Source organism: Amblyraja radiata, chromosome 18 (genome assembly GCF_010909765.2).
Source record: "Amblyraja radiata isolate CabotCenter1 chromosome 18, sAmbRad1.1.pri, whole genome shotgun sequence".
Taxonomy (NCBI): domain Eukaryota; kingdom Metazoa; phylum Chordata; class Chondrichthyes; order Rajiformes; family Rajidae; genus Amblyraja; species Amblyraja radiata.
In genome coordinates this window covers 32,669,262-32,684,160 of record NC_045973.1, presented here as the reverse complement: position 1 = coordinate 32,684,160, position 14,899 = coordinate 32,669,262, and the positions used below count along the sequence as shown (strand labels likewise).

The window sequence follows — 14,899 nt, the reverse complement described above, 5'->3', positions numbered from 1 at the left end:
TTAAAAAAAATCAATTACACTATGAATAGAAATGCAGATTGATATAATTGCAAACTCCAAAAGCAATGTGTTTCATAAAATATTGCTGTTGCCATACGATTGTAAATCAAAATGGAAACTTCTTTCCATTGTAGGTGGGTCCTTTGTGCTGCAAATTGGATGGCAACAGAGCAAGTGACATATACATCAAGCTGTAACTCCACAGATAGGAGCAGCTCACGATATTTGGTTCCTCATGTGCTGCGCCCAACAAGTTCATATTCCATGAACAAATTAATAAATTACGTCTCTTCCATGTCATCGTACCGCTAGGATCAAACCAGAAGAATAACATAACGACTAAATTCTTTGACACAAAGCAGATGATATTAAGGAGCTACTTGAATGCTATGTTTAAGTTGTGACTTTGCAACCGCTTTGTAAATCACTCTGCATGATGTTCAGTGCAAGTAGTGATTTACTAATCTCATTGTTTTTCCCACATAAGTGTGTATTTTAAACCCAAAACCATTTGCTTTCCCTTTTATCTCTTCCAGTTATATCAAAAGTTTACGCTGCGCAATTATCTGGAAGATTTTTTCCATGTAGTTTACTGGCCTGACATTAGTCAATGTCCCACTAAAATGCAAAATTTTCACGTTCCCTGGCAATACAGGTATTATTTGTGCCATGCTTATATCTATAATATAATGCCAGCTCAGACCCGTCCTATCAATTCCATCCCTGCATCCATTTCCACATTTGCACACACATGCCCATTAGCACACCACTTAATACCATCATCTTATCACTCACCAACATTAGGCAATTCATCTACCAACCCACACATCTTTGGAGTGTGGGGGAAACCAGACCAAACAGTCACAGGGAGAATGTGCAAACTCTACAAAGAGAGCACTGGAGGGCAGAATGAAACCCAGGTCACATGTGCCCTGAAGCAGCTACACTAACTGTAGCATCACTGTGTCTGAAAACACGGCCATGCAATTGACTTCATAAGAGCTTCCACGAGTCCCAAGTCGTTCACTCCTGTGCTTACTCGAAGGAGATTCAAAGTTGTTCTTAGTACCATGCAGCTCAAAAGGTACAAAATTATATTCTTAATTAGCCAAAATATTTTAAGCTATAAAGTTACATTCGATTATCCATCGCACTCCCACACTAATCCTTATGCTTCTACCTACATCGAACATGACCCCAATGTTATTCCTTTTGTAACACCCACACACCTCCATTTTATCCGATGTGTTGGGGAACTTGGGCTTAAAAATCAATCCTGCAGTTTAAGATTGTTTCTCTCTTATTCAGAACTCCAAAATAAACCAGCAGTTTTATTAGCACCGAGGAATTTATTTAGGGAAGAGAAAAGAAAGTAGAAAGAAATATTCAAAATAATCAGGTTTACAGCTACTATCCCAAAATCTGTACAAAGGCAGTTGATTATAATACAGAATGTACAATTAGCCGATTTTGTATCAAAATCCATAACGCAACAAGTCTTCCCCTCGTATGTCATGCTCACCAGCAGTTGATAACCTCCAGTTTTACAAGGTCATAATTTAAAAGACTAAATTGCGGATTTTTTTGTTGGAACTTAGAAATATAACCAAAGCAGGAAGTGAAAAAAATTGACACAAGCATTCTTCCTTGGTACAACAAAACAGTAACAATATTTACAACACCAAGAAATATTATTCCATTTCCGAGAATCTGGCAAACATGGCTTTTCGAACGGCATCTTTGTAGGTGTCTGCAGTGTTGACTCCATAAGAGCCTCCACGTGTTCCAAGTCCGGCTCCTTTCATTCGCAACTGTGCCTGTTTCAAGAAGATTCAAAATTGTTCTTAGTACCACGCAGCTCAAAAAGGCACAAAATTATAATCTTAAGCGGCAGAAATATTTTAAGCTATACACAGTTCCATTTTAAAATAATATTCAATATTGCTATTGGCTCAGTGCTTTCCTTGCCTTTGGGCAGGTCACTGGGCTGGAAGCTTTTCACTCTACCTCGGTATATCTGACAATAAACTAAACTAAGAGCAGCGGATAGATATTCCTCTGACAGCATAAGATAACTTAGTACAGTAGAGCAACTTGGTTAGAAATGATCTTGTAAACTCTCAATGTCTTGCACGCACCTGTTCTCCACTTCCTTCCCCCCACCCCCCAAATTACATTTGTGACTGTCACCCATCCAAGTATTTGCAACCTAATACCCCACCCACTTCACAATGAACCCACTGAAGGGACGTCAATGCACTGTACTGCCTTTTTGAATGATTTTAATTCTTAAATTCAAAATGTAGTCCTATATCAAACTCAAGCCGTGCTTCAATAATATGTTGTTGAAGTTCAAGCTTCCACGTGGCTAGGTTCATGAAGTCAAAAACAAACCTCGATTGGTGCAGTAATGCCTTGTTGATTTCGACCAAGTCCTGAACCTTCTTTCCAGCCCATGGCTTGTAACATTCGGCTTCCAATATTATCACTACCGATGCCATCTTTGGTTGGTTGTTCAAAATCACTGCTAAAGAAGACATTCACAGTGCAAGAAAAGTTATTTTCTGCATTTCATGCTGCTATTTGTTCAGAGAAAGTTTATCAAATATCAAAAAGGTTGAAACGTGACACAAGGTCAGCAGCGTAGGAAACAGAAAGTGGTAAGATCATTGATCTATAGGAAACTAGAGATTCCCCAGTGAAGAATAAGAATGAGCAAGCTAGCAGAGTAGCTGCACAGTTAGTGGGAAACTAATGACAAATACCCTAACAGCAAGGATGCACATGGCATTAAGTAACCATCACTAATGGCATAGAGGAAGTATTGGAACATTTGATATTGTTTATCACTGTGGATGGTGGAAGTCCATAGGCCCAATTATCTCATCCAATGGATCATAGTAAAGTATAACTAACCAAATGATAAACAAATCAACAGTTTCAGTGATATGGGAGTGATGGAAATGGCTTCAAACATGGAGGAACAACATCACTCACACAACTAGTGGTGCAAAGAACTTCTTCCTCTTGGGCTCGGGAGGCTCTGGGATCCCATATTTCTCTCTCCTTTCTGCTGCCCTGTCTCTGTACTTCATCTGTGGAAAGAGTTAAGATTCAGTGATACTAAATTACTTCAAAATAAAAGCACTACAGGCACATGCTCCAATTTGTAGAAAAGAAGATCATACCTCTCTCTCTGTCTTCTCCAAAGCTTCAAGATCCATTTCGCTCATCTTTGCTCTTCTGTGAATCTCCAAATTTTGCTTTATGGTAAAAAGAAACAAATTGTAATTGCATAATTTAAGGAAGGGCTATTGTAAAAAAAATTCAAATGTACCTACATTTTTATTTTGTGAGATCTATATACCTTGTGCAATTCTGAGAGCTGCTGGTGTCTGATGAGTGTCTCTTTACTTGGAAACTGGCGTCGACACAAAAGGCAGGCCATTTTCTTCCAATCTGTCAGCTTCTCCTCTCCATCCTCGGTCTTTTCCTGCTCTTCTTCTGTATCACTTTCTCCGCTGTAAGCTGCCACAAGTCCTTGCGGAGGACTTGCTTTTCTCTGAATTAAATAAACAAGTTTATTTAGGTATCACAAGCTAAACAGTACATGCTTGATCCTTGTAAATGCAATTGCCTCTTAAATTGGTAATTCATTGTACAAATAATTATTAGCAATTCTGCATCTTGTTTCTTTTACAGTGGATATAATCATTCTACAATAAATTATGTTCAATTAACCTAAAGAGACAAAGTGCTGGAACAACTTAGCGGGCCCAGTAACTCCAGCACTTTGCGTCTCTTTATGTAAACCAGCATCTCCAGTGCCTTGTTTTTTCAATTAACCTAAAATGTATACCAGACTGGACATTGTTGGTAAACTATTTAATAGGTATCTTTAAAAGTATTCAAAACAATTTTAAAAAACGACCCAATATTGCACAGGCTGCTTCAAGGGAACCAAAATAAATAGTCCCTTCACTATCAATATTCTCAAGTTACTTTAAGGAATGCATGATTCTAATTTGACTTGCTGTAGTAATGTGTGCTAGAATGTACTCTTAAGTAGCAAATTACAATAATTTCACCCTAATATTGTATGTGGAGTAGGAATGTACAACACATTACAATTGCACAAAATGAATCCCTTCGCAAACATTTTGGAATTCTCAAACAGGCCCTAAAACAAATATGGTCAGGCAGAGTGTGCGGAAATGCTAGTACTAGCAACCAACTTAAATAGGACCTCTCATGTCCATATGTTCATCTGATTTTCAATGTCCAAATTCAGTGTGTGCCACATCAAGTTGCACATGAAAACAATATTCAGTAAGGAATAGTTGCCAACGCCACATGTCAGTCTTGACATTCACAAACATGTTTACACATAAAAGCTGGAAATAGTCATCAGGTAGCATCTGTGATATGAGAACATTATGTTTAGGTTTGTGACCTTTCATTAAAACTACACAGATGTTACCTGACCTGATAATTTCAAGCATTTTTTGTTGCTTAGTTTATATTTCCAGCACTTATATGCATCAGTTTACACAGTCTAACCTTCAGCGTGTAGTCCTCTTCATCAGTAGACCTCTTCAGCATCTCTATTCTTGTTGGCGACCTCTCTGCTGACATAGCCTGTAATAGCAGTGCCACACAGAATTAAAGTGATATGTTCCTGTACAAGATTTTTTGAACAACAAACTTGCACTCAAAGTCAATGAAAATGTGCACCTTTTTCTCAAACAAAGCAAAGCCCGCATCTGCTGCTGCAGACTCCTTCTTCTCATCTTCTCTTTGTGTACCAATAGGCTGAAAGCTGGTTTTGACATTTTCTTTCTGTTTGTTCAAACTCTTGGCCCATCGTTCCATATCTTTGGCAATCTAAAAGGCCATATTCACATTACTGGTTATTTGGGAGTAACACAACAACTCAACCTAAAATGTCACCCATTCCTACGTTCCAGAGATGCTGCTTGTCCCGCTGAGCTACTCCAGCATTTTGTCTATCTTCGATTTAAACCAGCATCTGCAGTTCTTTCCTACCCAAAACTTGATTTGAAACATATACTAAGCAGAGAGCGTTATTAAAATATTGAACCCACTTGTGGAGTGAACTGAAGGTTTGAGGATGGCATAGGACAAGACTTTATTTGTGTATTTTCAAATCCACTTTCTGCCCAGAAGTGCGCTCAATTTCATAGAAAGACAATGGAGATGAAAGGAAAAACGCAGCGGGCATGTCAAAATGGTCCACGGTCAAAAAAAGGATTGAAGTTTAGAAAAAGGGAAGTTACAATTGTACAGGGTACTGGGAAGCCACACCTCGAGTTCAAATGAGATTCACCAGGCAAATTCCCAAGCTCTTGTCACTGGCAGTTAAAAAAAAAACATTATTCTTTGCAGTCTCGAAAATTGAGGAATGTTCCTATTGAACCATAAAATCCTGAGTGGACAAAATAAGATAGATGCTGAGATGTTTCAACTGGAGGGAGAATCTTAAATATTGGAGAAGAAAAAAACGAAAATTACAGATCTATCATTTAAAAGAGGTCTGTTGAAACTTTTCAGTGCCAATTCCCGACCCAGCAGGTTTGTGGAGATTACATCATAAAGTTTTGAAAGGTCAAGTAATTGGGGGCTATCAGAACAGGCATCACAGAGATAAGGCTTGGGGCAGATCAGCCATGATCATATTGAATGACGGGGAGAGGCTTGATAAGGGTGGCCTTTTACTTGTGTCTTTATATTCATGCAGTAGGGGTAGAGATGCTCCCAGTTTGAGAGCAGAGGTCAGACCAGGTTATATATTTTGCAATCCCTGGTCGTTGGCTGAACTTGTTTCTAATGGGAACTTGCATGTAGCAACTTAAAAAAAAGATTAATATACAAAGAAAGAGCATTGATTTGTTCTTTAAAAAAACCCCACTGAAGATGAATTAGATAGACTTTGGTATATTAATTCACTGCTGTTGACATTTTAACCTTTAATCCCTAAGGACAATGGGCAATTTAGTTATTTTATGTAACCTTTAAATGAAGCTCCCTCCAGTTGGCTTTGGATAAGAATCAAGAACAAATTGCTTTTAAACAAGTTAATTAATATACCACAGGTCAGCAAGACCCAAGGCAAATAGAGTTGACTAAATGTTGGTCCGAGCTGAAACCAAAATGCACACAAGCACTTTTTTTTCAGTCAGCACAGAAAACATGTAATAATTTTTTTTTTTTAATATAATACAAGATGGAAAGCAGCTGAAATGGATTTAATGTTGTATTTCATCGTTAAAAGAGCAGAGAACGTGCAACAATCTCAGTGCCCACTTTGTAACAAGAATTCAAAAATCACTAAACGTATATTCAGATTCTGTGTATCAAAAGAAATATTTCTTCCCACTAACTCCAATTGCAGACAATATGAGCCCATTTGCACATGGATATCAATACTACTTAGAAAATAGATTTATTTTAACAATACTTTGTACTGAGTGGATGTGCATTTGTTTTCCTTTTTACCTGTTGTGCTGTTTTGCTCTTTGGTTTCTCTTTCTTCTCTTTGCCATCTTTATTAGATGCATTAGCAGCAGAGTTCTGCTGTGCAGTAAATTCTGACGCAGGCAAGTACTTCTGCTTCTCTCCATCCCAGTACAGATATTGCTGAGTTTGTGCATTGTAGTAGTACTGGAATGAGTTATAAAAAAGCAAGTCTTCAATAAACTTTGGATTCTAAAGGAATAGTAGTCAGCAAGCTACTGAAAAAGTGACAGCAAACCAAATAAAAGATGATGAAATATTCCATTAACACCAATTTGTCTACTACTTTGGAAAAGCAGTTATAGTTCAAATTACAACTCTGGAAGATTGAGCAGGTAATGGCTGGTCGAGTGAGTATTACTGAGAGAGTGGAGTATTACCGAGCGAGTGGAGCATTACCGAGGGGGTGGAGCATTACCGAGGGAGTGGAGTATTACTGAGGGGGTGGAGTATTACTGAGGGGGGTGGAGTATTACTGAGGGGATGGAGTATTACTGAGGGGATGGAGTATTACTGAGGGGGTGGAATATTACTGAGGGGGTGGAGTATTACTGAGGGGGTGGAGTATTACCGAGGGGGTGGAGTATTACCGAGGGGGTGGAGTATTACCGAGGGGGTGGAGTATTACCGAGGGGGTGGAGTATTACCGAGGGGGTGGAGTATTACCTAGGGGGTGGAGTATTACTGAGGGGGTGGAGTATTACTGAGGGGTAGAGTATTACTGAGGGAGTGGAGTATTACTGAGGGAGTGGAGTATTACTGAGGGAGTGGAGATTTACTGAGGGAGTGGGGTATTACTGAGGGAGTGGAGTATTACTGGAGCCTGGTCTTTCAGGTAAACCCAGATAAATATATCAATACACCATGAAGCTCTTTCTGCTTCCAAGCCAATAATTATTCCTGTGAAACATCAATGAAGAAAATAATTTAGTCATTTATCTCATTGACATATGTGGGAACATGCTCTATTGAAACCATACTTCTGAAGTAAGTAATTTTGCAAACTGTTTTGAAACAAACTAATAATTTATTAAGTAATGGATATACGTTAACTTGCACTTCCTTACAATATATTTGCTCAGCTAACAATTTCAAGAGTGTTCGTACCTGAGAATTAGGGTCATAGTAGAGTCCAGACTGCTGATCATAGTAAAATCCCGAAGAATCGTCATACTGGAAATTGGAAACATCAGGTGCAGCTGCAAACAAGCATCAATACATTAAAAGAGATCACGATTCTTATCAACATGTATAAACCAAACAGCTAGCTGGACAACGTTTCAAAAGGCATCTAAAGTACTATACTAAGTATGTATTTATTTGAAACTAAACCACTTACAGAATTTAGAGTCTGAAGATGCAGCATTTGAACTTGTACTCTGTGGACTTGTTGATATTTGCTGTCCAGCATCTACCTGTACCGTACAAAAAAAGCCACGTCACTTGGCAAATTTAATGCACCCAGTTCAAAAGATTAATATATATTCACATAGCATCTCAACAAAGTCAAATATCATGATGAACAAGGCATCGAAGAATGTGGAGAGGTCTCTGGGATTAGATCCACTCTGTAGAGCCAACAAATTATTTTTAGACAAATGGCCTAACTGGGAGGAAAGGGAAAATATGCTTTCTAAAAACTAACTGGAATGCGTTTTGGATTTCTTTGCAGGAATCTGAGAAAGGAATTGGGTATTACTACAGTGTTCTCCAGAATGTTTGGACCCATCATTTATTAATTTGCCTCTGTACTTCACAATTTGAGATTTGTAATACCAAGTGTGGTTAAAGTGCAGTCAGATTTTAATAAAGGCCATTTTTTTATACAATTTGGTTTCACCATGTAGAAATTACAGCAGTGTTTATACATGGTCCCCCATTTTAGGGCACTGTAATATTTGGGGCACAGCAATGTTATGTAAATTAAAGTAGTCATGTTTCATAGTTTCTTGCATATCCTTTGCATGCAATGACCGCTTGAAGTCTGCGATTCATGGGCATCACAAGTTGCTGGATGTCTCTGGTGCTCTACCAGGCCTGCATTGCAGCTATCTTTAGCTTATGCTTGTTTTGGGGGCCAGTCCCCTTCTAATCTGCTTCAGTTTTATCTTCAGCATATAAAAGGCATGCTCAATTGGGTTCAGATCGGGTGATTGACTTGGCCGCTCTAGAATTGACCATTTCTTAGCTTTCAAAAACTCCTTTGTTGCTTTAGCAGTATGTTTGGGATCATTGTCTTGCTGTAGAATGAACCGCCGGCCAATGACTTTTGAGGCATTTGTTTGAACTTGAGCAGATAGGATGTGTCTTTACACTTCAGAATTCATTATGCTGCTACCATCAGCAGTTGTATCATCAATGAAGATAAGTGAGCCAGTACCTTCAGCAGCCATACATGCCCAGGCCATAACACCTCCACCGTGTTTCACAGATGAGGTGGTATGCTTTGGATCTTGGGCAGTTCCTCCATACTTTGCTCTTGCCATCACTCTGATATAAGTTAATCTTCATCTCATCTGTCCACAAGACCTTTTTCCAGAACTGTGGTTTCTCTTTTAAGTACTCCTTGGCAAACTGTTACCTGGCCATCCTATTTTTACGGCTAACCAGTGGCTTGCATCTCACAGTGTGTAGCTTCTGTATTTCTGTTCATAAAGTCTTCTGCGGACAGTGGTCATTGACAAATCCCCACCTGACTCCTGAAGAGTGTTTCTGATCTGTCAGACAGATGTTTGGGGATTTTTCTTTATTATAGAGAGAATTTTTCTGTCATCAGCTGTGGAGGTCTTCCTTGGCCTGCTTGTCCCTTTGCGATTAGTAAGCTCACCAGTGCTCTCTTTCTTCTTAATGATGTTCCTAACAGTTGATTTTGGTAAGCCTAATGTTTAGCTGATGTCTCTAACAGTTTTATTCTTGTTTCTCGGTCTCATAATAGCTTCTTTGACTTTCATTGGCACAACTTTGGTCCTCATGTTGATAAACAGCGATAAAAGTTTCCAAACCCGAACTCATCCAGCCCGCAGGCATATATTTTTTTCAATTCGTTTTTGCGACCTGGGCACGCAGATGATCTGGGCGCTACAGCCAGACCTGGCAGCCGAGTTGATCTGGGAACTGCAGCCAGTCCCGGGGCACGCAGGCGACCTGCGAACTGCAGCGAGACCTGGGGTAAGCGAGCCGACCTGGGCACAACAGCCGACCTGGGGCAAGCAAGCAGACCTGGGAACTGCAGCAATTCGAGGGGCACGCAGCCGACCTAGGTGTCACAGCCAGACCTGGGGCAAGCGAGCAGACCTGAGCGCTACAGCCGGTCCTGTAGCATGCAGCCGACCTGGGAACTGCAGCCATTCCCGGGGCAAGTGAGCCCACCTGGGCGCTACAGCCAGATCTGGGGCAAGCAAGCCAACCTCAGGGACCATGATCAGGGATCATGCCAGCAACTCACCCAGTAGCTCGGGTGGCTGCGAGCGGCAGCCGGGACCGGACAGCCACCTCAGCGCCTTCTGCCGGCCCCTCCGCCAGCCAGCCACTGTGCCCTTCCGCAAAGGTCAACCGGTGGAAGTGGTGGTTGGTGGGTAGCTTCTGGGCGGAAGGCTGGCTGCTTTGTCCCGGGCTCTCTCTCTCCCTGTTATGTGATCTCCCTGAGCCAGGAAGTCCCCATCCCTCAGACCTGAACCGTACAGCGCATTGTGGGGCAGGCGAAGATGGAGGCTCCCCGGTCCAAATTGCCTCCTTGAAGGAGTTTCACATCATCCTTTCTACTGACTAAACAAAACCCTTGATCCTCTCCCGCCAGCCGTTTTTTTCAAAATTTAGCAACTCAAAATGGGGGTGCGTCTTCATTGCCAAGTAACTTTGAAAGAAACATCAGTTCCAGATAAAATAATCTTACCTGAGTATTTTGCGTGTAGGTTTGAGCATGACTTGAATATACCTGAGATGCAGGTGTGTTTGATGAAGTGCTGACAGAAGGACCTGCAACAAAAAAAAACCACACAATTGTTTTTGTTTTAAAAGCTGTATATATTAACACATCAATTAAAAAGATCTAAAATACACAAAGTTGCTTAATTCAAAGTAGTCTATATTTTTTTAAATAGCCCTTTGGGATTACATATGATTTTGCCAATTTATAACATGGATTCCATATCCCACCTAACATTCAATCAGTTGCTCATCTGATGGAAGTGCAAAAAAGCATAATGTAAATCTGTTCCCTACTGGCAAATTAAATCCTCAAACTTCCTCTGTAAGAGAGCAATGGTTTAAGGCAGTAGCACACCAGTATCTTCTTTTGACAGCAAATTCTGGCATTCCAAGCAATGTACATAGTCCATCAATAAAGAAAATGCACCAACTCCATTCAGTAAAACTTTATACTGGCCCTTTGGTTTAATTTGGCTTCCACTATAGAATAAATGACAAATGACAAATAGGGAAGCAATTAAAATGTCAAACCTAACTCAATGTAACATTTTAGCACAATTTCAACTGCCAAAAATAAGAAATGCAATTTTATGTTAAGGAAGATCACAACTTGCACTACATTCAATCTTGTAAATTAGTTAATACAAACAAAATTCTAACCATTTTCTAGCTTTTAATTTTCCAGTCTGCATTATCAGAATGACAACTACCCAACTTTTAAAACTGGATAAAATAGGCCACTGCTCTCTCTTTGCACATAACCACAAGACTTAATCTAAATTTTGATGTAGGATCCAACTTTAAAAGTGTGGCTCAAAATTAAGGATTAGCGAACTATGAATCCAATGATTCTACACTAAAACATGCCAAAAGATAGCAGAGCTGAATACTTGACACCTCATCTGGAGCTAGTCAATTCAACATTATCTATCCAGACAAAACTACTGTGTATTGTTCTACTATGTATTCTTCTAATCAAGTGAACACAGTACAACAATTACAAGCCTCAACCATTGGGTCTCCCAAAATTCTGACAGCATTGAAACTATAACAGAAAAACTTATTTTGCAAAGCAACATATATACACAACCCTGAATGTGTGGAGAGTACATACCATGGGAATGCATTTCAATGTTCCATTGCCAAAATACAGGCGACCACTGCCTTACAGCCATTAGGGTTACGGAAATTCACCCTTGAAAGGTTCACAAATCACTTCCCAAAAATTAGAGACATGGAATAAAATTTAAGCTAATAATGGGGAAATAAACAAACACAAAAGAAACAGATTTTGTCCATTTTTATTTTTAGTCACTCAGTACTGTGGGGCAACGAGATTTGGAGTCGATGTCACTGCATCGATTGGGCTGGCAGTCACGGGCTATACCCTCTCCTGCCCATTAATATGTGAATAGGCTCCTCAGAGTGAAACATTACTGCGCTCTTAATCTTCTCTGACTTGTACTTGTGGGGGAGCTGCAGTAGCCATCATCAACTTTTTAATGTAAGCCCTTGGCCTCTACTCCACTTCCACTGTTCACCGTGCTTTAACACCTCTAAACAATCTTTCTTCCGCGGCCCCTGATCCTCAAGTCCCATCCCTTTCTCTGATATCAAAACTTCCTAAACCCTTTCCTAATCCATGTGCATTGTGTGTCAGAGAAAATGTCCCATAGGTGAAGAGCGTGGCAACTCTCTATTTTGAGACATCCGTTCATGTGTCATCGGACAGGCCATGGCAAAGGAGTGTCCCGGCTGCAATTTGACAACACAAAGCCACGCCATGTCCAAAATCTATTGCTCTACAGCATTGAGTGAGTAAAATTAGACAACATTTGTTGTTTCTTTCACGAGCCTTGTTCATCTCCCCCCCCCCCCCCCCCCCCCCCCCCATTTCAGAAAATCTCAATACCGTTGGTTTTCCAGGAATGCAACTCCTCTGTAATGCGAGGTCGCCTGTATGGCATAAGTGAAGTAACTTTTACTAGTTAGGCTTGAGCTGATATTTAGATACGGTTGAATTGCTGTAGATGAATGGAGACTGACAAGTTGGCAAGTTTAAAGCTGAAGTTTACATAAAAAATGACCTGTGCATTTCCGAAGATATAAAGTAACCACACACGTAATTTCTTCTTCCGCTAAACCTGATTGACTGGTTTAGTAAAGGAATAACTTTGCACCAACCTCTCAATTCAGTCTTTCTTTCTGAAAGAGAACGCTGACACCCTACCTGTGAGAGTAGCTGCTGCCTGGTATGTGACAGGAGGCTGTTGACTGGGGTCCACAGAGCCTTGTTGAGTGTACTGGTATTCCTGCGAGTACTGTGCCGATTGCACATATTTCATAGTTAGTGTGGTGCACACAGAAGAACTAATTAAGACTGCACTTTAGAATATCCGTACAAAAAATACATACAAGGCACGGTCCTGTGTTTCCAACCGAAGTAAAACTCAAAATGTTGTGGCACCGATAGGAATGTGTAGGTTTATTTTCTATTTCCAAATCCTTCTTTATAGGGGCACATATGGCAGTTGCCAATCCTTGGACAAGACAACCAAACAATAACCTGTTTCCAGGTTTTTGTTAGTGTTGCTTTGTAGCTGGCAACTAAGCCCACAATTGCAGGCCAGATGTCCATTTTCTTTTTTGCAAGGAAGCAGCTGAATTCTACAACTGCTCCACCTCTCTGCTCACCCACCCCCCCCCCCCCCCCCCCATCCCCAACCAGTATGAATGGTTTGAACTGTTGGTACCCTTTGAAAATGCAAGTGTCTGTTAAAACTATACTTCATCCATAACAAACACCTCAAATTTCCAAGGTTACATATCCCAGAATTGCAGACACATTCATAAAATATTGAAGAACTGCTTTTGCAGACCATGGATTAGGACCCCAGAAATATTCAGACACATTGGTCTGATACTTGCATGTTATTATTAACACTGGAGAATATGCAAAGTTTTTTGTAAATCTTGCATGTTTATGTACATCAATTCATGAATCAAATGCTGTCATTTCTATGCATGTGAGAAGAGTTATAAATGGCAGGCTGTGAAGTGGAACACGAAGCATGCTATGTATTTATAAATTGAGACCAATATACATGGTGGTACGTTGGTACAGCAATATATGTTATGATTAAAATCTTGGCTCGGGTTGAGTAAACAACCATGTCTTCAATGAGAGGAGATGGAAAAAAAATGCCTGAACAGCATAATTTCTCTCATGATTGGCTGGAGCCTAGAAGTCTAGTGGCGAAGGAATCTGACTCATATCCTACAACTAAACTATCCTGCACAATCTGGCATAGTGTTAACAGAAACCCATTAGAAAATCCCTCACCATTGTCATACCTCACTTTCAACAAAGAAAATTCATATTTTTAATTTAATAAAGTTCCAGATGAGCCAAAGCATATAATCTATTGGAGATCAAGGTTCCATCTTAAGAGTTCCTCAAACAGTGCAAACTGAAGTTGGGCTACAAGCCACTGGGCACATTAAAATATAACTACTGTTGAGTAATTATACAAAAATAAACTGTAACACCAATCAATTTAGGATACATTCTTGTTCAGGAAAGTAGCTTGAAAGCTTCTTATTAAAAACAAAATTAAGCATTGAAATATGCTTTTTGGATAACACTATGGCACAACATGCTCCCTTTTCATTCTTGTTTTCAGGAAATGGTGGGAAAAGTGACTGTCTCCAAAACCTTTTCACACCACTCCATACACCGTAATCAAAACCCCTCCAGAAAGGCAATGCAATTTTGATTATGTCATTATAAGTGTTCACATTTTAGCACAGGAACAGAAGAAACTTGCTCCACAGGACTGCTGATTTGTACTCCAGTATAGATACAAGCATGGTTGCCGGTTTTAAGACCTTGACAGTTGGCAGTGACGTGGGAAATATTCCAAATCTTGGACAAATGTAATATTTTATAAATAAAACATGAATGCAAAATTTCTCTTCCAGGTCTACTAATGCTCTCTGTAATAGTTACTGGAGACAATACTTCAAACGTTCCTGGTACAATATTTCTCCAACTTAACATCTTCCACTGCAGGTTTAATCAAGGTAAAAAAAAAAAATACTGGGAAGGTGACAGGCCAAGAAGGATGTAAAACTAGACTTAGCACAATTAAAACTATACAATATCTAAAATTATTAAATTTCACTTTTAAAATGAAAACGCAAGAATCATGGTAGTCATTACAAATATGGCATCCTTTCCAGATACCAACTTCAACACTCTCAACATTACTGATTTATAAGATTAAATAACGAATCAGTTTATTAGACCAGGAATGATTTCACAGCCAGAATGGATTATCTGATGTTGTATTTGAAAAAGTGCTTTAATTCTTAAGGCAATTTAACAGTAGAGTTAATTGCCAGAATTAGAACAAAGTTTAAATATATAGACCCAAAA

The 14,899-nt window shown here is 39.7% G+C and overlaps 1 protein-coding gene across 3 annotated transcripts in view; it reads right to left on the bottom strand.

The window, feature by feature from the left end:
• Positions 1–1,329: 1,329 nt before the first annotated feature.
• rbm5 (RNA binding motif protein 5) overlaps positions 1,330–14,899 on the bottom strand; it is a 41,657-nt gene continuing 28,087 nt past the window's right edge. For all 3 annotated transcript variants that reach the window (XM_033037076.1, XM_033037077.1, XM_033037078.1), the window contains exons 14-25: positions 12,692–12,782; positions 10,427–10,509; positions 7,874–7,949; positions 7,642–7,733; positions 6,517–6,681; positions 4,735–4,884; positions 4,561–4,638; positions 3,368–3,562; positions 3,189–3,263; positions 2,998–3,095; positions 2,395–2,527; positions 1,330–1,817 (exon numbers count right to left, since the gene is read on the bottom strand). In XM_033037076.1, the coding sequence (XP_032892967.1) occupies positions 1,692–1,817; positions 2,395–2,527; positions 2,998–3,095; positions 3,189–3,263; positions 3,368–3,562; positions 4,561–4,638; positions 4,735–4,884; positions 6,517–6,681; positions 7,642–7,733; positions 7,874–7,949; positions 10,427–10,509; positions 12,692–12,782 (1,362 nt within the window). In that variant the 3' untranslated portion in view covers positions 1,330–1,691. The remainder of the gene's footprint in view (positions 1,818–2,394; positions 2,528–2,997; positions 3,096–3,188; positions 3,264–3,367; positions 3,563–4,560; positions 4,639–4,734; positions 4,885–6,516; positions 6,682–7,641; positions 7,734–7,873; positions 7,950–10,426; positions 10,510–12,691; positions 12,783–14,899) is intronic.